This window comes from Populus alba, chromosome 10, assembly GCF_005239225.2.
Source record: "Populus alba chromosome 10, ASM523922v2, whole genome shotgun sequence".
Lineage (NCBI taxonomy): Eukaryota > Viridiplantae > Streptophyta > Magnoliopsida > Malpighiales > Salicaceae > Populus > Populus alba.
The window spans coordinates 14,250,378-14,271,946 of record NC_133293.1 but is presented as its reverse complement, the minus strand read 5'-3'; the positions used below and the strand labels follow the sequence as shown (position 1 = coordinate 14,271,946).

At 33.8% G+C, this 21,569-nt stretch overlaps 1 protein-coding gene and 3 long non-coding RNA genes across 7 annotated transcripts; 3 read left to right on the top strand and 1 right to left on the bottom strand.

Annotated features, from left to right (window-relative positions):
• Positions 1-2,605: 2,605 nt before the first annotated feature.
• Positions 2,606-5,695, top strand: LOC118047325 (uncharacterized). Of its 2 annotated transcripts, XR_012170896.1 has the most exons (4): positions 2,616-3,075; positions 4,099-4,235; positions 5,058-5,204; positions 5,320-5,695. It is a non-coding gene; the product is annotated as an uncharacterized lncRNA (long non-coding RNA). The 2 variants fall into 2 exon arrangements; XR_004687306.2 differs by having other exon boundaries at positions 2,606-3,075; positions 4,099-5,204.
• A 71-nt stretch (positions 5,696-5,766) lies between these two features.
• On the bottom strand, positions 5,767-6,783 carry LOC118047319 (uncharacterized). Its single transcript, XR_004687304.2, has 3 exons — positions 6,641-6,783; positions 6,492-6,577; positions 5,767-6,345 (listed from the first exon to the last, which is right to left on the bottom strand). It is a non-coding gene; the product is annotated as an uncharacterized lncRNA (long non-coding RNA).
• Positions 5,933-7,206, top strand: LOC140955999 (uncharacterized). Its single transcript, XR_012170897.1, has 3 exons — positions 5,933-6,073; positions 6,175-6,299; positions 6,511-7,206. It is a non-coding gene; the product is annotated as an uncharacterized lncRNA (long non-coding RNA).
• Positions 7,207-14,538: 7,332 nt separating this feature from the next.
• LOC118047333 (proline-rich receptor-like protein kinase PERK9) lies at positions 14,539-20,432 on the top strand. 3 transcript variants are annotated; one of them, XM_073412064.1, is made up of 9 exons: positions 14,554-15,865; positions 15,926-16,489; positions 16,884-17,294; positions 17,381-17,467; positions 17,947-18,017; positions 18,104-18,180; positions 18,422-18,569; positions 19,709-19,870; positions 19,979-20,432. In XM_073412064.1, exons 1-9 carry the CDS (start codon positions 15,337-15,339, stop codon positions 20,147-20,149), a joined length of 2,220 nt encoding a protein of 739 aa, XP_073268165.1. In that variant the 5' UTR covers positions 14,554-15,336; the 3' UTR covers positions 20,150-20,432. The 3 variants fall into 3 exon arrangements, with proteins under 3 accessions (XP_034912512.1, XP_034912496.1, XP_073268165.1); XM_035056605.2 differs by having other exon boundaries at positions 14,553-16,489; XM_035056621.2 differs by lacking the exons at positions 18,422-18,569; positions 19,709-19,870; positions 19,979-20,432 and adding an exon at positions 18,275-18,415 and having other exon boundaries at positions 14,539-16,489.
• Positions 20,433-21,569: the final 1,137 nt, after the last annotated feature.

The following is a 21,569-nucleotide window of genomic DNA, read 5'->3' as shown; positions in this document are numbered from 1 at the left end:
GTGTTTTTTTTTAAAATATAATAAAATAATATTTTTTTATTTTTAAAAAATTAATAATAACTCAAAAGACAAGTAGATGAATGAGCGGGATTGGTTCACTGGATTGGCGTGTCTCCACATTGTATTTGTATATTTGCCAGATTGAGAATCCCGACAAACCATATTTTTCTATAAACTCTTTTATAATTCTTTTGCATAAAAATTAAACTTAATCATAAATTTTCTCTTCAAGAAGAAAAATGATGCTCAGTCCACATAATTGCCAATTTTTAAATCGATAATAATTAATTCCACAGTTACGCGACACTACAATGTAGATACAGAACAAAACACCAGTCTTCGCAGTCTCTTTCTTTAACTATCTCCTGCTTTTTGTCCGTCGTTGCCTTCTTCATTGTACACACACAATGGTTGATGAGCACTTTAGCCACTTACCCCTGCCCCTCTCTTTTCGCTCTCGAAGAACCCAAAAGGACACCTCCAAACAAACATAAAAAAAAGGAAAGCAAAAATACTTGCACGATATTCGAGAACCAAAAAGCCACCACAGTTCTTGAAACCAAAGTGGTAGTTGGTGGTTGTTTTTTAAGATTTTTCTTATTTTGTAGCAATTATGACATGACATGGGTGATTCGAAATAAAAAGGATAAAAATAAAGAATATATGTTTTTTCATATTTTTATTTTGAAAATATATAAATTTATTCTAAGATTATAATAAATATGGATTTATTTTATATCTCTTTCTGTTTTTTTTTTTTTAATTTTGAAATACTAAAAAAAAAAACAACTTAAATGTACTTACTATACAAGCATTCTTGACATACCCTTGTTTTTATATAGTTATTAACGAGATGAATGCCCACGCGCTGCTGCGGGCTTATAAAATAAATATATTTAATAGTGTTATAATTATGAAATAGTGCTAGATAAGTAATAGAAACTAAAGATATGATGAGGTTAATATTTCATGACGGGAAAAAAAGTTGTGTTGGCGATCAAAACTTAGAGACTGAACAAAATGATTTGTAGCAATCCATAATGTTTTTGGAGGAAAGATACATTGCTTTCGCCACATGATTTAGCTTTTCTGTTAATAAAAAGCAAAAAAAAATACAAAGCTAAATTTTCTACCAACTTAATATTAAAAAAAAAAAACAACAAAGATAATTTTGGAAGGAAAAAAACCTATAAGAAAAAACATTATAGCAATTGATAATGTTTTATGAGGAAAACTACAGTGTTTTCCCCAATAAAATAAAATAAAAAACCATTTAGATAAGTACTGTAGCAATCATTAGTGTTTTGTGAGAAAAACTATAACGCTTTCCCAATATGATTTAACTTTATTGTAATTATAATTCCTAACCAACTTAATATTTTTTAAAAATGGACAAAGATAATTTTGAAAAAAAAAATATATGGGAAAACACTGCAATAATTCACAGTGTTTTAAAGAAAAAAATTATAAAGCTAAATTCTTAATCAGCTCAATATTAAAAAAATATTAAATCGACAAAGACAATTTTAGAAAAAAAAAATTAAAAGAAAACACAAAAAAGTGAAAAATCATGTTGGAAACACTGTAGCAATTCACGGTGTTTTGTGATAAAAGCTACAGTGCTTCCACGCATGATTTAACATTATTTATAATGACTTTTAATAGTATTTTTCAACAATGTTTTGTGAGGAAAGCTACAGTGCTTTCCCAACGTGATTAAGCTTTATTACAAAGTTAAATTCTAACCAACTCGATATTAAAAAAAAAAAAATCAACAAAGATAATTTAAAAAAAAATTACAAAAAAAACACAAAAGAAACTAGAAAAAAACCATGTGAGGAAAAAATTGTATCAATATATAGTGTTTTGTGAGGAAAAACTTGTATTTATTTGTAATTGCAATTATTAACCATTTTAATATTTAAAAAATAAAACTGACAAAGATAATTTTAGAAAAAAAACATAACAAAACAAAAAAAAACCACATGAGAAAAAATATTGTAGTAATCCACAGTAATTTGCGAGGAAAGTTACAATGCTCTCCTCACATATTGTAATTGTAATTTTTAACCAGCTCAATATTAAAAAAAAATAAAAAAGATAATTTCGGATAAAATAAAAAACAAAAACAAAAGAAAACCATGCGGAGAAACACTGTAGCAATTAACAATGTTTTAAAGAAAAAAAAATTACAAAACGAAATTTTTAATTAGCTCAATATAAAAAAATTAACAAATATAATTTTGAAAAAATAAAAAAAATAAAATAGAAAAACTAATTAGAAAAACACTGTAGCAATCCACAATATTTTAAAGAAAAAAAATTATAAAACAGAATTTTTAACCAGTTCAATATTTAAAAAGTAAAATCAATAAAGAAAACATTTTAAAAGAAAATTAAATGGAAAAAAAAGGGAAAAAAAAAAAAAAGCAAAGTTGGAAAAAAAAATAGGAAAGCAATTTTGAAAAAAAAAAAGAGAAAAAAAAGGAAAAAAGAAGAAGAGGGAAAGTTGAAAAAAAAATGTAAAAAAAAATCGATATATATTTAGATAGTGTTATAATATGCGCAGCTGATCAATGTAATTTGTCGCTCGTCAATAGAAAATCGATATGAAACAATTTCTTTCTGTCTTTTTTTTAAGAATAAAAATTAAAAAGAAAGAAGAGGGAGATAAAATAAAATAAAATGGAAGTGTATGAAAGATATCCTGTTACAGTGGGCGTCTACAGGAGTGACAGCGAGTTAAAGAGAGGACATTCTTTTTCCGGTGTCTGAGATCAGGCAGAACACAACAGAAACCGAACAAAAAAAAAAAAAGGTTGTTAATACACGGACTCACTGTACTCCTCCACTGAGTTCACCTCACCTACTCGCTCCTTCCTTGCTTTCTTTAAACGGAGGCAGCCCATTTTCTTATACGAAGCTCCGAACCCAAGAATCGTTTTAGTTCGCTGTGAAAAGCTTAATTTGGAAGGGTTAGGATCCATGAGATCCGTTGAGGAGTCCGAATCTATAACGGGTAACTCATCAGCTTCACCGGCTATTGATTTCCCCACATTGTGCCATCGATTGAAGGTATGAATGAGAGTGGGAAAAGGATTGCTTTTCTTTTCTTAGAATATATATTGGGAAATGGAAAAGCTTTCACCTTTTCTTGTTAACTATGAAATGGGGTTTCTTTTTCCAGTTTAGAGCAGATAATTTGTGTCTGTGATCGATTAAGAAATTATGATTTTAGGTTAGAAATCAATGCAAGAACAAGATCATCTAATTCTTGTTCTATTCACTTTTTTATTCCCTAAAAGTTAGCAGCGATTTGGCTTTCCAAATTATAAGGACTATAAGCTTACGCAAATTTGTTGATATTGTTGGAGTATAGGAGAGTAATTATTGAGTTGCCTTCTAGTTGATTAGCTTGTCAGGACTGGATTGAATTGTGTATGAAGGTCAGTGCAAAGACTGGATATTATTTTGTTTGTTACATTAAGTAGGACTTCAAAAACTGGCATTTAAGAGCATCCCATTTTACCATAAATCCATGTCCATGTGCTGTACTAAGTGTTCTCACCGATGAGTTTATGCAAATTATGCTCTAGCTTGGTCTGCAGAGATTACCAGACTGACTACTGTTGTTGTGCTTTAAGAATTATAGTGAAACCTTGCATGATGGAAATCGAGTGACCCCTGTACCTGTAATTGAAATCTCTATCATAAATTCTCAGCCTTGACAATGTAATGTGTTTTAGAATTAGTGTCTACATGTGATAAACATATATTCAAGTGGCTTATTATGGTACAAAAGCCCCTTGAAGTTCTGCTTGTTTCACCTGTAAGCAAATCTGAAAGAGGTTGGAGCCAGTATTCATTTCCTTTGTTTTTCAAATACCATGGGTGCGTACATGCTTCTGTATTAATGCCTTGTATACATATGCTTCTTAATGTTTTTTTTGTTGCACTTCTCATTGCTTTGATCATGAGCAAAATATTTGGTTCTCATTTGTTTTTTTTTCTTTTTGCCTTTTTATTCAATGTGAGCCTGATCTCATGTAGGTAAAGGTCTAGATTACATTTTAGAAATGTCTAATCTCTCTTTCTCAGATCACTAAACAGAAAGGATGGATCGACCATGGGATAAAGGGTCCTGAATCAATTGCTGACCATATGTACAGTATGTCATTGATGGCTCTGATTGCTGATGATCGTTTTAGTTCGCTGTGAAAACTGAACTGAGAAAGGTTAAACATTTTATATCATGAGAAGACTTGTATTTTTCGTTCTTTGTGTGCACTTTCAAGAAAGTCAATGTGTGTATTTACACTCTTGTATTATGTAATTCAACTTTGTAGACTGAAGGGCAGAATAGGCCAATTTATAAATGATTTCACTACATAAATATGGGCGGAGTATGAAAACAATGCTTCCTTGGAGGCCAACCTTGTCAAAGACTTTGACAGAGTTTGAATTTCTGAATGATGCTATAAAGAAACAGGTCTATGGTTCCAAATGCGTCTTACCAATTGATTTTCTTGCTATTGCAATGTGCGGTGAAAGTCATTGAAACACAGGACAGTATTCAAATCAAATGTGTTTGCCATGCGTGTCATATATCCTCATCTACTCTTGAATTATTGACGACCAGTCTTTTGGAAAAGCTGCAGGAAGCTTTTTCGGATGGCTGTGTTAACGATTAAGGGAATTATTAAAAATAAAATAAAAACGTTAAAGTAGTTTGGTTGCTGCCCAGGGACTTATTCCATCCATTGACATTGTGATCCTCCTCGATTTGTGTTTAATATGTTCACCGGTTGCTGTTGAAATGTTTGGTGACTCCCTTTCTCTCGCTAGATGTTCACTCGGAAAACTTCCCAATGTTAATGCTATAAAAAGCTTCTACTGGAATCAACTTCAATGTGTTAAACCAATGAAGTTTTACGATCCCCTGAAGCAAATCCATAAACCACATTTTCTGATTGCACTTGATTTGCATTTATATTTGTATATCCCTTCCCATATTCTCTTCTTTGTTAGCAATCTAATGTTGCAAGTCTCATGTTCAGGTTGAGATGATTTTGCACGCATTGGAATATGAAATGGGTAGGTGATCTGACGAATTTAAATGTTCCGCTTCCAAGGAATTCTCATTCGATGTCATGTTTTCACAGAACATGGGAAGGTGTTGGATGAGTTTTTTCTTTCGACAGCAGGTAGAATCTACTACTTGTTCATCTCAAACTGCATACAATCGGAGCTTTCTGATTATATAATTTGACCGTGTCAAAACTTTTGTTCATGATGTTCATAAACCCCTTTTATCTGTAGGAAAATTTCAAACTGCGATAGGAAAGAGCTGGGCAGCTGAGATTTCTTCAAGAAGAAACTCTATTCTGGCCAAGAAGCAAAACTGATCTCCTTGTCCGTCCACTTTTTTTTTTTATCCTTTCCTTTCAGGTTGAGACATTCCCTTTGCTACTGATGTCTGTCTTTGCTCTCGTTGCAGCACCTGGTTTGGTCGTTGAGTATGGAAGGATTACTGATTAGATTGAATCCAGAGGTAGCCGAAGAGGTTCATTCCCGAGTCGTCACAGGGTTCCTCATAGGCAACTAACGACCAAAGAGTTCTAATTCCAGAATTTAGTGTAACGACTTTTGTATCCAGTAATGCTTATATTTCAAAGGAAAGTGTAATAATTAAAGAGCTCTAAAACGCGTGGGGAAAACACTGTAGCTTCCCCACGGTTTTCCCTGCCAAAATATATATCATGCATGTGGTTGAATATCTTGCTCACTTTTCCATAAAATATATTATCACTGTACAAGTTTTAAAAAAACGACATCATGATATGAATGTCTTAAATGCTTTCCGGTTTCATTTAAATAAAGTCGCCAATCTAAGACTTAGTGGTGCATTAAATAAATGTGGCATTGGCATCATTATACATACATGCTCACTTTTCCGTTTTCATTGTTTCCTCACCGTTGTTTTTCTGCCTGAAGTGGATCACCAGCAGCTTCACCGTGGACCACCATCCTCACCACAGACCAGCAACAGCAGCAAGCACCTCCCACAGGCCAGGTAGCTTCTTCTCTTCTTGCTTTTCCACGCAAATCATGCATCTCTCAGCTCTCACCTCTCTTATAATATTTCAACACATTGTCACCTCTCTTCTTCCCCAGCCAAAAGCATCCACCGTTGTTTTTCTACCTTCTCCAGTAGCTGCAGTGGATCACCAGCAGCTCCACCGTGAACCACCATCCTCACGACAGACCAGCAACAACAGCAAGCACCTCCCCCAGGCCAAGTAGCTTCTTCTCTTCTTGCTTTTCCACGCAAATCATGCATGAATACTTCAAAAAAAAAAAAATCAGCTCTAGAAGAACCAGACTGCAAAGTCTTCTACAATAATAAACTTGAAAAAAGCTGTAATAACATATCGATCTCAATCTCCATAAAAATTAAATTCTCAAGAGAAATGAAAAAAAAATTGACTGACTTGGATTTAATCATGTCAGGAAATATCAAAACATCTCCGTTCTCAAACTCGGTTCCTTCTCCTCCTTCGCAGATCGTCACCTTCGTCTATCAATCAAAATTATTAATAAATAATTTTAAAAAAAAATCTTTAAAAGAAGATGAACTTACCTTGACAGTGATGTCGTCTTTGCGAGTTTTCAAAACGGTGGAGACGAGTTTCGGTAGATCATCTTCCTCAACATGAGGTAGCCACGCATCAGGGTTCTTGAAGCAAAGGAACACGTGTCTGTCATAAGGACCAACAGTTCCCGTCTTCTCCGTCCAAAATTGAAAGACACGTCATCGTGCTCTCTCGGTTGCTTTTGAAGTCAGAGAGTGAAAAGGGAGAGGTTTTGCTACTGGAGGTGAAGATAAATTGAGGGTGAAGGATATGAGAGAGCGGGCAGGGTGCGCAATGCGCATATAAGAATGGAGCGGGCAGGGTGATCTTTCTGGTTCAAGCAGATCGCGTCCCGTCCCAAGCGGTTCATCTTTCAAAACACGGGATAGACATTCTGGGAAACGGAAGGACCGAGACAGTACGTTTATGTTTTTTCATTCACGCTTCGATGAAACTATGCTTATTGCCATCTCATTCATTCGGCATAAATGAATTGTCAGTGCGAGTAGATCTGTTCAGAACATATTTACATAGATGTATTTTAAACTCAATAATTAAGGAGTTCAAATTATAACGGCCACGCGCTACAGGGAAAGTTAAATTTTATTGATTTTTTTTAAAAAATCATTAAGTAACACTAACAACTTTTTAATCTCAGTAATTTTATTTATAAAAAGCAGTAATTAACCATACGAATTAATTAAACTGGATATTTATATAAACAGGGTCCATCCTCATTCAATACGAAAGTGACCGATCATGGGTCAAGTCTACGAATTAATTATGGCATGGTTACTACTGAAGCATTAGGAAATTACACGAGGAGTTCCACCAAAGAAAAGGAGACGCCAACTTTGAATTTTATAAAAATGCACAGAAGGGGTACCCACCAATGAAAGTGAAGGTAGCTTTTACGACTTGAACAGAGACCTATATAAAATTATAAATTAAACACAGTGAATAGCATAGTACTTTAATATTAGCCGTGACTTTTTCAATTTTTTATCAACATGAATTTTTAAATAAAAGTCTTAAATAAGAGTTTAAATGATTTAAATTCAAGATTAAAAATGTAATTTCTTAGTCAAAATGTCTTATGTAATTTTTTAGTTTTGTTTTAGTTTTATTTTGTTAGTTGAGGAGTGTGGTTTAATTTATTTTTTTTATCCGTCTTCGTGCGCCCATGTTAGGTGCATCTGTCTCACACCACATTTTGGGTTCTATGCTTTTGTTTGTCCAGCAGCTGTGCATAATGATCAATTTTTTGTCGCGGACAATTGTATTTCCACATGCAAAATCTTATGCTTTTGCTCAGCTTTGGGTTCTTTTGTCAGTTTTTTATAAAATTTGCAGAGATGTTTTTTCATTACATCCCGCACCATAGAGTGGCATATCATTTTTGTAATTATATATGTTTGTGTAATGAGTAAGATAGCTGTTATGGTATACAAATATTGCTCAGAAAATATTGGTGGTTCGGCACTGGATCATACAAATATGGCATATCATTTTTTAATACGATTTTGTTTTGATTTTGTTACTTTCCTTTGAATTTTATAAAAATGCACAGATGGAGACTTGGATAAAAAAAATATAAAGGTTCTAAGTATATATTTATATAATATAAATATATATTTTGTGTTAGATACGGGTTATGTTTTATAATATTTGTATCTTATCTATTATTTCATTGATTACACCCATCCATTAGAGTTAATATCAATCATGTTTGGATTTAATTGTAAATAAACTATAAATTATTATAATTTTGTTGCAGTAATAAATCTTAATATTATTTTTTTTCATGGATATTGCATGTTATTAGAACTAATGCAATTAATAATTAGTAGGGTGTTTAAATTATGAACTTAATCATAATTCAGGTACTTTTATTTCAAAATCTTTTGAAAATCATAATACATTGAGGTGTGTATGACTTAATTCATCTTAATTATTCCAAAATTACATAGACTTAATCATAGTGGTATGTTTCTTTACCCTGGGATTATGAAATCCTAATCCTCCAATGTTCATCCTAATCGTCCATGATTGGAATTTCAAAACAACACACCAAACATATACGTTTTAAAAAAATGAAAAGCATTAGGTAAACATGGCATGATTGTAATATTGACAGGTGGAAGCTACCAAAGAAAATCGATGAATATGATTTATATTATTATCAATCAAAACATAATTTATTAAATGAGATATCAAAACATAATTTATATTATTATCTAACATTTCAATTATTTAAACCAAATTTTATATTAAATTATGCAAAAAAATAAGCAATTTAATTTATTCAATTAATAAGTTGGATAGTCGAATAAATAAAAAACTGTGCAAGATATAATTTGATTTTTTATAATTATTTTCAAAACAAAATACCCCCGCGATGCAATTAGTGAATGAAAGTGTGTTTTTTTTTTTTTTTGCAATTAGGCTTGGGTCATGCAAGTTTAATTTTATTATTAATATTATAAATATTATTTTTAGGTCAGTCGTTGCAGCCAAACCCAAGATTCTTGGGTATGGCCTTGCAAAAAAATCAAAGATTTTTAAATTTTTGTATTTTTTATATATTTTTATACAAAAAAAATAACCCGCGGCATAGCGCGGGTACCAAGGCTAGTATGCTTATATTTCTTGTGAAAACTCTTCAAATGTTAGCTTGTGATGTATGGATGACTGTTTCCTTGACTAAACTTCCATAAGGCTCGTTTTGGTCATGTGTGTTTGGGCTGAAATTGATTTTGTTTTTATGTTTTTTTTTATGGTTTTGATATAAAGATTTCAAAATCATCTAAATGCTGATTTGATAATGTAGTAATTTATGTTTTTAAAGTATTTTTTAATTTGATTCTTACTTGAAAAAATATTAAATTAATGTATTTAAGGTGTTTTTTATGGTTTTAATGAGTTAGTGTTAAATATATATATATATACACCTTTAAAATCATTTTACATATCATTACCAAACACAAACTGAAAACATCCAATTATTTGTATCTTGTTAGCAGATACGTACTTGAATATTCGCTCGTGCCTATGCATTCTGCTTCGAGCTCGTGGCTAATGCCCATGTTTATGTCTGCATAGATTTATTGACTCGTTAAGAGCTCAGTTGAGTTCTGAGTAGTCAAAGGAAATTGTTCGAAACAGGGTCCGCATCTTGTTTTTAAGCTATACGATTGCTTGCACGTTCAGCAGTGCAAGGCCCAGTTGCTGTGGGCGAGACGAGGTGCTAAAAGTCAAATGTCTTGTCGACTAGGAGCAATAGGCTGGTAGCTGACTGGATCCTATCATGGGTCGATCTCTAGCTGCATGTGGTTCTTGGAGGCTACAGGATTATGAACCTTTATATATATATATATATATATATATATATATATATATATATATATATATATATATATATATATATATATATAATTGTACTAATTAGCATGAAAAATGCAAATAAATAGATAAATTATATTGAGCAAATTTTGTTGGTAAAATAACATTTTTAGATGTTATGGTTTGGAATTGTGATATTTAATTAAATATTATGATAATAAACCATGATATTAATTAAATATCATTATTGAAAGCAACAATAAAATTATAATTAATGTCATGATGTCTATTTAAATCAAGAAATAATCGGTTTAGCTGATATTTAAGTAAAACAACAGCGCAGAGACATTTTTGAATGATGCAGTAAAATAATATCATAAAACTCAAATCCAACCATGTTACACTGTACAGTACAGTGCAGGCTTTTGCCACCATTGATGCTGTAGCGACCCTCTTTTAATACCCACCAACCCATGCCTGCTTTTTTTTTTAATTTTTTTTAAAGATAAATGCCAGAGTCATTCTTTTCTTCGAACCATCCACAGTTCCAAACCCACAAGCGAACAGTATGAACACATTCAATTGGAATCTTAGGTACTGTCGGTCAGACTGTGTTTTTTAAGATTTTTTATTTATTTTTTAAAAAACAATTTAATATTCTTTAGTGTTTTTTATGGTTATAATATAAAAATATAAAAAATAATTATTTTAAAATATAATCGCTGCCTCAGCTACAACCAATCGGGCCCATGTAGCAGCGCTTCAAATAATCCATAATTGACCTATTCCAAGTAAAATCAAGATTGCACGACCACCACCCGAGGCGAGAAATTTCATGCTTATTTATGGAAAATGCAATTGAAGGGAGGAAATAAATGGGCAATTAATTAGCATTCATATTTCTACATCTTGATTTTGAGCACATTACATGATGTGCCTATTCTTGACCAGACCCACTTAGCAATCCCCCCCTTTTAACATGAAGTTTCTTATATTCATAAGTAGGTCATGTAAAATCAGAATGATGCATATTTAAAAAAATTATTTTTCAGACTTTTAATATGAATATTTTATAAAAGTTTGGATGATAAAAAAACACTCTGACTATTTACATAGAAGAAATAAAATTGTATTTGAAATGATATTTCATGAAAATTTAATTTTTAAAAAAATATTTTTAAATAAAAAACATTATAGAATAACAAAGATTACCTCTTGGATGTCATGTCATAATATTATTATAGAAAGCATGCTCTATGCTAAACTTCTAAAGTTAGAGGCACCACTATACAAGTAGATTGCGGCACATCACCGTCGTCGAGAAAATCAATCAACCTTGCCACGTAACCCAATGGCTCCCGACATTTGAAAACTTACGAAGCTGTCTCTTTTCTCTGTACCGAGAACCATTGAAGCTCTTCATCTTTGCATATTTATATGCAATAAATAGAATGCACATTTAATTAATAGTAATTAAAATACACTCTAGGCTAGCAATTATTACTCCTTCTATACAAAGGGAGTTGAGAATTAACATCGAGGCAAATATTAAAGCTCTTCATCCTTGCACCTTTTGTTTTCCAATTGGCCCCTTTCTTTTCATCCTCTATTTTTTCTTTAATTCATTTTAAAAAAATCTTATTTCTAAATTCTTTTTAATAATAGCCTAGACTGTCTTTAAAGTGGTTAAATCAATTAAATCACATGAAAATAAATTTTACATGGTTTAATTTAAATCTAAGTTAAACAAAAAGTTATATAAAAAACATTCTTGTATTAATTTTTTTTATTGACCGGTCATGTTACCTTTAAACTAATTAAACTTATTGTTTAACGATAAGATAAATCTCATATGGTTTAATTTTAAATTTAGATTTGATAAAGAGTTGGATTGAGATTTTTTTATATCAATTTCATCCTCGTATTTTTTTTGCTGATTTGGGATACATTTAAACTAGTCAAGTTGATTAGATCATATTCAAATAACTAAAATTTTAAATTCAAATTATATAAAAAGATTTTAAAATTAACATGCTAGCAAGTTTTAGTAAAACTATTAAATATATTTTTATAGCCTAAATATTTTTTTATCGCATTTAAAAGAAATTATCTGACCGGTAGAATAACGCTTATATATAAAACTATTTAATTACTAATATTAATGGTTCACTCGCACCGATTCAAGAGGCTTTGTTAACTAGTAGTTTGGCTACTTTGCTGGGTTTTCAAGTCGCAATTGCTGTAGAAGTGCATGCATGAATAATGGACGCGTGTGTTGAAATTGACGGCTTGCTTGCCATCTTCCTCCACCGACACTTTTTTTAATTTGATTAATTAAAGGTAATAAACTATTTATGTCCAAAATCAAAACATAAATTAAGATTCAGTTAAACAAGCCAGGTTTGCCATTTGAGATTGTGTTTCAAATGACATTTTATGAAAATTTATTTTATTTTATTTTAAATTTTTTTTTGTATTTTTTAATTCTTTTAAAAAATAAAATATTCAAAGTAAAAAAAATACTTTAAAAGACAATCATCACTACACTACCAAACACCCTCTAAAAAAATAAACAAAAAAAAAGAAAGAATCACATTATTATAAGGGGACTAAGTCATATTTTTCAGAACATAATTGATTAATTCAACATAAATTTATGGTAAAAAAGGATCATAACATGGACTTTTTCTAGAATAATATCAAAATCTATAATTCTTTCATAGGGTCAAAACGTAGAAACAATAAACAAGTTGAATTTCTATTTGAAGATTCACGGGGTGGCCTCAATGATTGGACAAAATTGGCCCACCACCACTTGTTAATATCTTGTCCGCTTTGATCTGGCATTTTCCGCCGTGAGACCCCCCTCTTCAACCTCTGCGTCAGCCACAGTTTTCTCACCAGACAAATCTCCTGTTCACCACTCTTTATTTTCCCATCCATTTTCCACTCACGATCTTGTACGATTGCTCAATGTAAATTGATAACAGAGAGCATGTCGTCACATATTTCAAGTTGTTTTCGCACACGACACGGCCATTGCATCTGCGTGGTGCGAGATTCACATGGATGTAGCAAAATAAATAAAGCATGGAAGATTGAATGTGGTGTAAAGACATAAGTTTACCCTATAAATAAATAAATGCAGATGGATGAAAAGAATATTTGCAGATCCTACTGCATTTAGAATTAGAGGTCATATTTTACTCCGAGCATTCCCCTGTTCTCATCGGAAACACATTTCTAAAACAGAAAACAATGGCATCTCTTATATATACAAGATCAATGTCGATTTGTTATATATATATATATATATTATATATATATATATATATATATATATTCATGCATGCATGACACCACATGTATTTTAAGAGGGTGTTTGATCTATGTTTTGACCGTGTTTTTGAAAAAAATAAAATTTTTAAAATGTTAATGTTGCAAATATTTTTTTAAAAAATAAAAATATAAAATTAAACCTTTGTCGTATCAAAAACACAAGTTAAAAAGCTATGAGAACTATGTTGAATTAAAATTAGCTTTGTAATAATTTATTCCAGTCAAACTAGGGCACCATAAAAAAAAATCTAAATGAACATGCTGATTACAGACCATTATGGATTAGTTTACAGTATCAAACAAGGCCTGAAGACAAAAAAAAATCATTATCTGTGGGGAAGGTGGGTATCTAGTCACATTTTGATTTTATTTTTTTAATTTATCAAATCTATGTCATTTTAACATCGATAGATAAATAACTTTATGATACAAAGATCCACCAAAGGAAAGTTCCTAGTTTCTGGAGAGTATTGGATAATTATGAGAGAATACCTTTTATTTCATCCTGAGCAATTTTTTTTTTCAGTATAATAATAAGTTTCGTTCCACATGTTATTATCTAATATTTAATCAATTTAAAGAAAAGGAAACAAAATTTCTAAATGTACAAACCTGCACAAGAATATAGTTAGGAAATGTTTCGTAGCGTGAGCCGACTTGTGTTTTTTTAAAAAATAAATTTATATTTTTTTATATTTTGAATCATTTTAATATATTAATCTCAAAAATATTTTTTTTAAAAAATAAAAATATATTATTTTAATATATTTTAATATGAAAAATATTTTAAAAAATAGCTCTAATTACACTCTAAACAAACTCTTAATAATCCGAGGAAAAGATCCAAATAAGAGAATCACTTTGATAAAGTTATGGTTTTTAGTTGTTAATGTGACTTTGAAAAAGTTAAGAATTAAATATTCTAAAAATAATATATAAAAAAATTATAATATTATATTTGAAAGTATTATAAAACACTTGAAAATTAGAATTACAATCATTATGGATCCAGTATTACCAAACGTAATTGAAAGTAAAAAAAAAAAAGAGAGCCTAAAGACATGAATGCTGATCCTTAAAGGTTAATAATGAAAAAAAGAGTCATAGGTTGATAAAATATATCATGGACTTGACGTTACCATGAAGCAAGTCCTAGGATTTAATAGACCTTGACCTTTAATTTAATAAAAACACTATTAGGATGGAGACGATGATGATTTGAAAATTCTGTGAATGTTTACTTTTCATGCTAAAAAAAACTGCCTCATTATTCTTCAGCTTTGACGGTCTCTATCGACACTGCTTTGGATTTGAGACCCCACAATCCGTGTTCCTCATTTGAACTTCATATGCAGGTAAGACAGAGAGATAGAGATAGATAGAGAGAGAGAGAGAGAGAGAGAGAGAGAGAGTTTTAATGAACCAGCCGATATTTGGCTGCAATGCAAATGACCTGAAGAAAAAGAAAGGTACAGTTTCTTGAGTTTTTAGCATCTGGGTTCTTGTTTGTAGAGCAATTAATGGTGTAAGTGTCGCTGCATTTGCCCGCTGAATGTAGAGGATCTTATTGGCGTTGCTGGAATCAGTTTACTGATCGAAGTCTGGGTCTTTTAAATTCTACTCTAAATTTAGCAATTTGGGTGTTGCTTGAAAGGTTGCCTCTGTGAAGTGGCTTTGGTCTTGTTTGTGATTCTTGATCTGATTTTTAGCGGGTAAAGAGATTGGAAATCTGGGTTTAGCTAAAAAGCCCGAAAGTGATTAGGGTCTGGCTCCAAAGAGGTTACTGTGATTTCAAGTATGAATGTTTGGTGACTTTTCAGAACATGGTTGGTGAAGTTTTGGTGATTTGAATCTCTCTTGGTTTTAAAGTTTGTTCATTTTGGAGTTATTTCTTGAAATTGATGGGTGTGTTTTGATCTAAACTTTGCCTTTCGTGCTGGAATTGGGAGAACTTGGTGAAAAGCCATTGAAAGTTTACATTCTTTGATGTGAAGTTAAAGTCGCTTGATTTGGAACTGTAGTGATGGCAACTGTATCTCCATCCCCAAATTCACCCCCCTCTGCTACCCCACCACCTTTAAACAGTACACCACCACCATCCACTACTAGTTCACCACCACAAGCCTCCTCTCCTCCTCCCACTTCCCCACCTTCACAGCCCAATGCCAATCCACCAGACCCAAGAACCCCTCCTGCTCCATCACCGCCACCCCAAACCCCTCCTCCTACTGTTTCTAATCCTCCTCCTGCTACACCATCAACCCCTCCACCACAACCACCACCTCCCGTGACATCACCTTCTCCGCCTTTATCCAGCAGTGATCCTCCATCAAACTCCAATTCTCCTCCACCACAATCAGCAACTCCGCCTGTGAGCTCACCTCCACCACCACCACCACCACTGTTGAATCCACCTACAAGTTCCTCTCCACCATCACCATCAACAACACCACCTCAAAATTCTCCACCTTCATCATCGACACCACCACCTCAAAGTTCATCTCCACCACCACCTCAAAGTTCATCTCCACCACCGCCATCATCACCGCCACCTCAGAGTTCACCTCCACCAACATCAACACCGCCACCTCCACCACCATCAACACCGCCACCTCCACCACCATCAACACCGCCACCTCAGAGCTCACCTCCATCACAACCCTCATCCAGGCCACCTCAAAATTCACCACCACCACCTCCTCCGACCCCCCCACCAGCATCCTCGCCACCTCCTCGAAGATCACCTCCACCACCAGCATCAACTCCACCTGAGAATTCACCACGTCCACCAATTTCAATAGCCCCTCGTCCCAGTAATGTGCCCCCACCTCCTAGGCTTACTCCAACTTCTCCGCAAGCAACACCTGTCCCATCAGATTCCAATCCACCAGCATTCTCACCGCCAAAAATAAGATTGGGTCCGCCTCCACCCGCACGTGTTTCCCCGCCATCACCCACGAACAATACCGCTCCTAATTCACCTGGAAGTTCAAACTCCACAGGTAATGGGGGCATCGGTACTGGAGGTATTGTGGCTATTGGTGCAGCAATAGGAATTATAATGCTCAGCCTTGTTGGACTGGCTCTCTGGTGCATGAGGAAGCGGCGAAAAGAGATTTCTGGACTCAATGGTGTTTATGTTATGCCATCTTCTTTGGGCTCTTCTCCAAGATCAGGTGTATATTTTAAACAGCATTTCACCATTGCTTCTTTAGCTTGTTATGACTTTTCTCAATATTACCACTCCTAGTCACTAGGTAACGCTATTAGGAATTCTGCCAAGAGGGTCCCAAAACTTCGGTTGGTGTTTATTCTCATAAATTGAACTGCATCTGACATACAATCAAATGTTCGAGAGCATATTTTCTTTAACAAAAAAAAATGGAAAAACTAAATCATATGGTCATTTGGATCTTATAAAAATACAGATAGTTGGTTAATCTATTCTGATTTCTCCTATTAAGAAGGTAATCTATTCGTAGCAAACTTGCATTTAATGAGATTGCTGCTAAGCACTTTGAATGAGATTGTTGACAAGAACTCTGAAGTTTTTCAAATTTGCCCCCTCAGGTTCAACTTTCACGAAGACTCATTCTACGGCTCCCCTAATTGCAAGTGGTTCTAGCAGTGATTGTGTTTCTTTGCCAACTGAATCCAGCGGATTAGGTAATTCAAGGCCTTTGTTTGCGTTCGAAGAGCTAGTCAAGGCGACAAATGGGTTTTCAGCCCAAAACCTTTTGGGAGAAGGTGGATTTGGTTCTGTATACAAAGGTTACCTCCCAGATGGGAGAGACGTGGCAGTGAAACAGCTAAAAATTGGTGGAGGGCAAGGTGAGCGAGAATTTAAAGCTGAAGTTGAGATTATTAGTCGCGTACACCACCGCCATTTGGTTTCTCTTGTGGGCTACTGCATGTTTGAGACCCGAAGATTGCTCGTATATGATTATGTCCCTAACAATACCCTTTATTTCCATCTTCACGGTAAAGCTACAACTTATAGATGAGATTTGGCATGTCAGTTCATAAAAATGATCACCAGTCATGCTTGTTGGTCTTTCTTTCTGTAGGGGTGGGTGGGCTGGCTCTGGATTGGGCAACACGTGTTAAGATTGCTGCTGGAGCAGCTCGGGGAATAGCTTATCTCCATGAAGACTGTAAGTATTTCAAATCTGGATTTTATTAGCTAGATAATGTTCACATTCACTTCCAAAATTAGCTCAAGACATTATTCACCTGTTTTTTGTTCTTTTTCAACCCTTGGCAACTGTTTTCCTTTTCCCTATTCTTGTTATTGAAAGGTTAAGCCATCCATCCGTACCCACTCTTCATTTTTCAAAAGTGAGGATCCAACTTTCAGTAATAAAAAACAAGAATCTAATAACCGAATGCAATTTCACAATATTCTCATCCTTAAAGCACATACAGAATTCTACCTCAATCAAGATTAGTATGAAAATATCAATTTTGGTACTACTGATGATCTAGAGTTAAGAACATGTAAATAAGAACTCCAGCCATATAATGTTCATTGATAGGTGCACTATTTCCTTAACGCTAAAATAATGAATGGGATTCCTTATTAGACTACATATGGTGTTGGTATTATTCATTTGATTCATAATTATTTGTTCAGGTCATCCTCGGATTATTCACAGGGATATTAAGTCGTCAAATATTCTCTTAGATAACAACTATGAAGCTAAGGTATGCACAATTTTCCCTTTTAACTTTTGTTTATGATTAGTTTCAATTAAATTGTGGTTTAACTGTTTCTAGATTTTACTTTGCAGGTTTCAGACTTTGGGCTTGCCAAATTAGCTCTTGATTCAAACACTCATGTAACAACTCGTGTTATGGGAACCTTTGGGTAAGAGATCATCTATTATTTTCTTAAATACCTGCCACTACAGGGCCACTGAGGGGCACCCCTATTCTCTCTCTGCCCTTTTTTGTGTGAGCAGGGAGGGTTTCAGCCCTTTTGGGCAGTCGGGACTCGGGAGTTGATGGGAATGCTATTTTGAGTACAGCTGTATTTGGTTTTCTTTTCCTGTGCAACAAACATATATCAGCCATGTCTATGTGCATCTAATGTTTAATTGATCACTCAGATACATGGCCCCTGAATATGCATCAAGCGGCAAATTAACAGAGAAATCTGATGTATTCTCATATGGAGTTGTGCTTTTGGAGCTAATCACTGGACGGAAGCCTGTGGATGCATCCCAGCCGATGGGAGAGGAGAGTCTTGTTGAATGGGTAAGTTGTTTATGCACCCTGGCTAGCAATCTGCTTCTGGACAATAGACTCGTTCAATTTTCATGAATTGTTGATTGTTAACTGGAGCATGCATTAAGATACATCCAGATCCAATAACCTAGTTGCAAGTAATAAGGATTTGAATGACAGTTTTATTGATGGATCAATTACTCTTTGTGGACCTTATTCTCAGCATCCCTCGTCTGCTGAGCAGATCTATCCTAAAGACTTGCCCTTTATTTCAGCATGCATAAATGATAAATTCAATTAGATCATTTATCCTGAAGTTTTTGGTTATATCGATACAGCTTAGTTTGAGTTGTGTAATTTTTTATGCTTTCTGTTATATGTTTTTCTTCTCACTGCTTAGTTGTGATTTGAGAAGATGTTTCTGAAGTTGCTACATTTGTTAGAAAATTAGTTACAAGGGTAATAGAAACATGGTTACCTTCTGCTCGAAACACTACTAGCTTCTCACATTTGAATTGTGGATAGAATCGGTAAAAGGCTACAAGACATGTTCTGAACTTCTTATATATTCCCATGGTGGTTTGATTCAGGAACAGGTGTGCTTATTTTAGAAATCGGTTGTTTGGAAGATTTGCTTATTGAGTGGATGTTATTCCTTGGTGTATGCAGGGTGGGGGATTGAGGTTCTGTTGAGTTTTCTGGAGCTCCATTGATTTCGTGGCCTGTGGCCTCTAATCATATATGGATTTTATACTGAAGAAAATAACTCAGTACATGGAAAATTAAAAGCCTTCCCAGATCTAGGACTAATCTTACTGAACCTTGATTTAAATTCAGTGCATAATTATGACATTCCTCAGTGCAAGAATAAAAAAAAAAAGTGTGTAACCAATGAAACAAATGTACAGAGGTGAAACAATGATATGTCTTGAAAGATTTTGTCTTGATGTTGTTTCCTCTTCCTCTGTACCTTGTGGTGGAGAGTACATAATCCTGCTTTTTGAAGTTTTCTTTTGTTCTCTTTCCAGTACTTTTTTTTTTTTGGAATGTATAGAAAGAAAACTTAAAAAATGCACATGTTGAAAGAAATAGAAGTGTTGAGCTGGAATTTGATTTTCCACAATTTCATGCTGAAACTTTTCTTACCGAAAGCATACCTTTTCTTCCAGGCTCGACCTTTGCTAAATCATGCACTAGAAAATGAGGAACTTGAAAGTTTGGCAGATCCAAGGCTCGAAAACAACTACATTGAAAGTGAAATGTTCCGGATGATTGAGGCTGCTGCAGCCTGTGTGCGGCATTCAGCTTCTAAGAGGCCACGGATGGGACAGGTAATTGCAATTTGATCACTGAACTAGCTGAAAATTCTTGCTTCTCCATTAAAAGTTCAGATTTGGAGATGTTAGGTGTATTTCTCTAAGCCTGCCTATGCTTCTCAGGTTGTTAGAGCTTTTGATACTTTAGCGACAGCAGATCTAACCAACGGAATGAGAGTGGGAGAAAGTGAGTTATTCAACTCTGCACAACAATCTGAAGAAATTAGACTGTTTCGAAGGATGGCATTTGGTAGTCAAAATTACAGTATAGATTGTTATAGCGTGGATAATTAAAGAGCACATGGTAATTAGTGTTAGAGATAAATTCATCTATGAACAGTAGGATTCATGAATTTTGAGATGGAACGTATACAAGCTCACAATGTACAGGATGGTCTCTGAAATGAACTGTCTCCTGTAGGGATTGGATTTCAAGCCCTTGATACTGGTAGCTAGGTTATTTTGATTTTCCCACGTCACAGGTGCTGTAATTCTTTCTTCTTGTAATTAGCGTCTGCAAATTTTTGTTCTGAACAGTATTTTTTGTGTTAATAAAATCTCGATTCAATTTTGTTCATCCGTCTTGAAGCATGTAAGACTCGTGTCACTCTCGGTCGACCCTCACCATTTTCTCTCGTCTTCCTGGTTGCGTGCCAAACAGTTTACATTCTCGTGGATAACAAAGTAATGAAGAATGAATGGTGAGAACATCTCCAGTTATACATCTGTAGCAAAGATGATTAATGAAGTGTTAAATAAAGAAAGCCACAGTGAAAGACTCGAAATCTGGGCTGATTGATCTCAGCTCGTGACAATGGCTTCTATCCCATGTTTTGAAGCGTCAGGAGGAGCTAGGGTTTTGGAAGAATGAAAACACACCATTATTATTGCCAATTTATGAACATATCCATAATCAAAATTCCATATGGTGCTTTCACCATTAGCATATTTTGCTTTTAACATGCCAATCAATCCCAGAGGGAGTCAAGAGAGCAGGCATCTGTACAATGATGACACCTATCTTACGTTTACTTGGTTTAAATAAAACAATGAAAAGAATTTAGATAGATCCAACGATATAATTTCACTCCCCTCCTGTGTTTACTGGTCCGGGAGGACAAATATGGTGATTTTCTAAGAATGCTCAACGCTGCATTCATAATTTAGATAGATCCAACGATTAGCATTGTGGATTGTGGGGGAGGATGAGAATATTTCCAGATGGGTTTGATTAATTAAAAGATAATGAAGGGTTGCACTGCAGCTATGAATAGGCGGTGCTAAAAAACAAGTCATTTTGAGCCATGTTTGCTAAAAAAACAGCATCCTTATACAAAAATAAAATTAAATTAAAATTAAAGTAATTTCTTACAAACGTGAATTCATTCTGGTCCTCAGTGTTCGAGGTTTATATAGAATGGTCCCTAAAATTTATTAGTGTTAACATGAGGCCCGTGTATGTAGAATGAGGGGAGAATCAATGTGAGAGAAGGGAGGAGAGAATCATAATTTTTGAGCTCTTAGAGTTGATTAAAAATATATTTTGAGGTTTAAAAATAGTTTTTAAATATTGATGGGATGATTTAAAAGTAAAAATAGTATAGAAATTGGGTTTTGACTTTTGAGGGTCAAAACTAGCGGCTACCGATTTTTCGACGAAATAGTTATCAAAAGTTCCACTTCTTGTTGATGACACGCTGTTCACCTCTATTCT

What these genes read in the sequence shown, in the direction of transcription:
- LOC118047333 (XM_035056605.2), top strand. Translation starts at nt 15,337, where the DNA reads ATGGCAACTGTATCTCCATCCCCAAATTCACCCCCCTCTGCTACCCCA. An exon ending in AGGAGAGTCTTGTTGAATGG is followed by an intron (nt 18,570 to 19,708) that starts GTAAGTTGTTTA and finishes CTTTTCTTCCAG; the next exon opens with GCTCGACCTTTGCTAAATCA. An exon ending in AGAGGCCACGGATGGGACAG is followed by an intron (nt 19,871 to 19,978) that starts GTAATTGCAATT and finishes TATGCTTCTCAG; the next exon opens with GTTGTTAGAGCTTTTGATAC.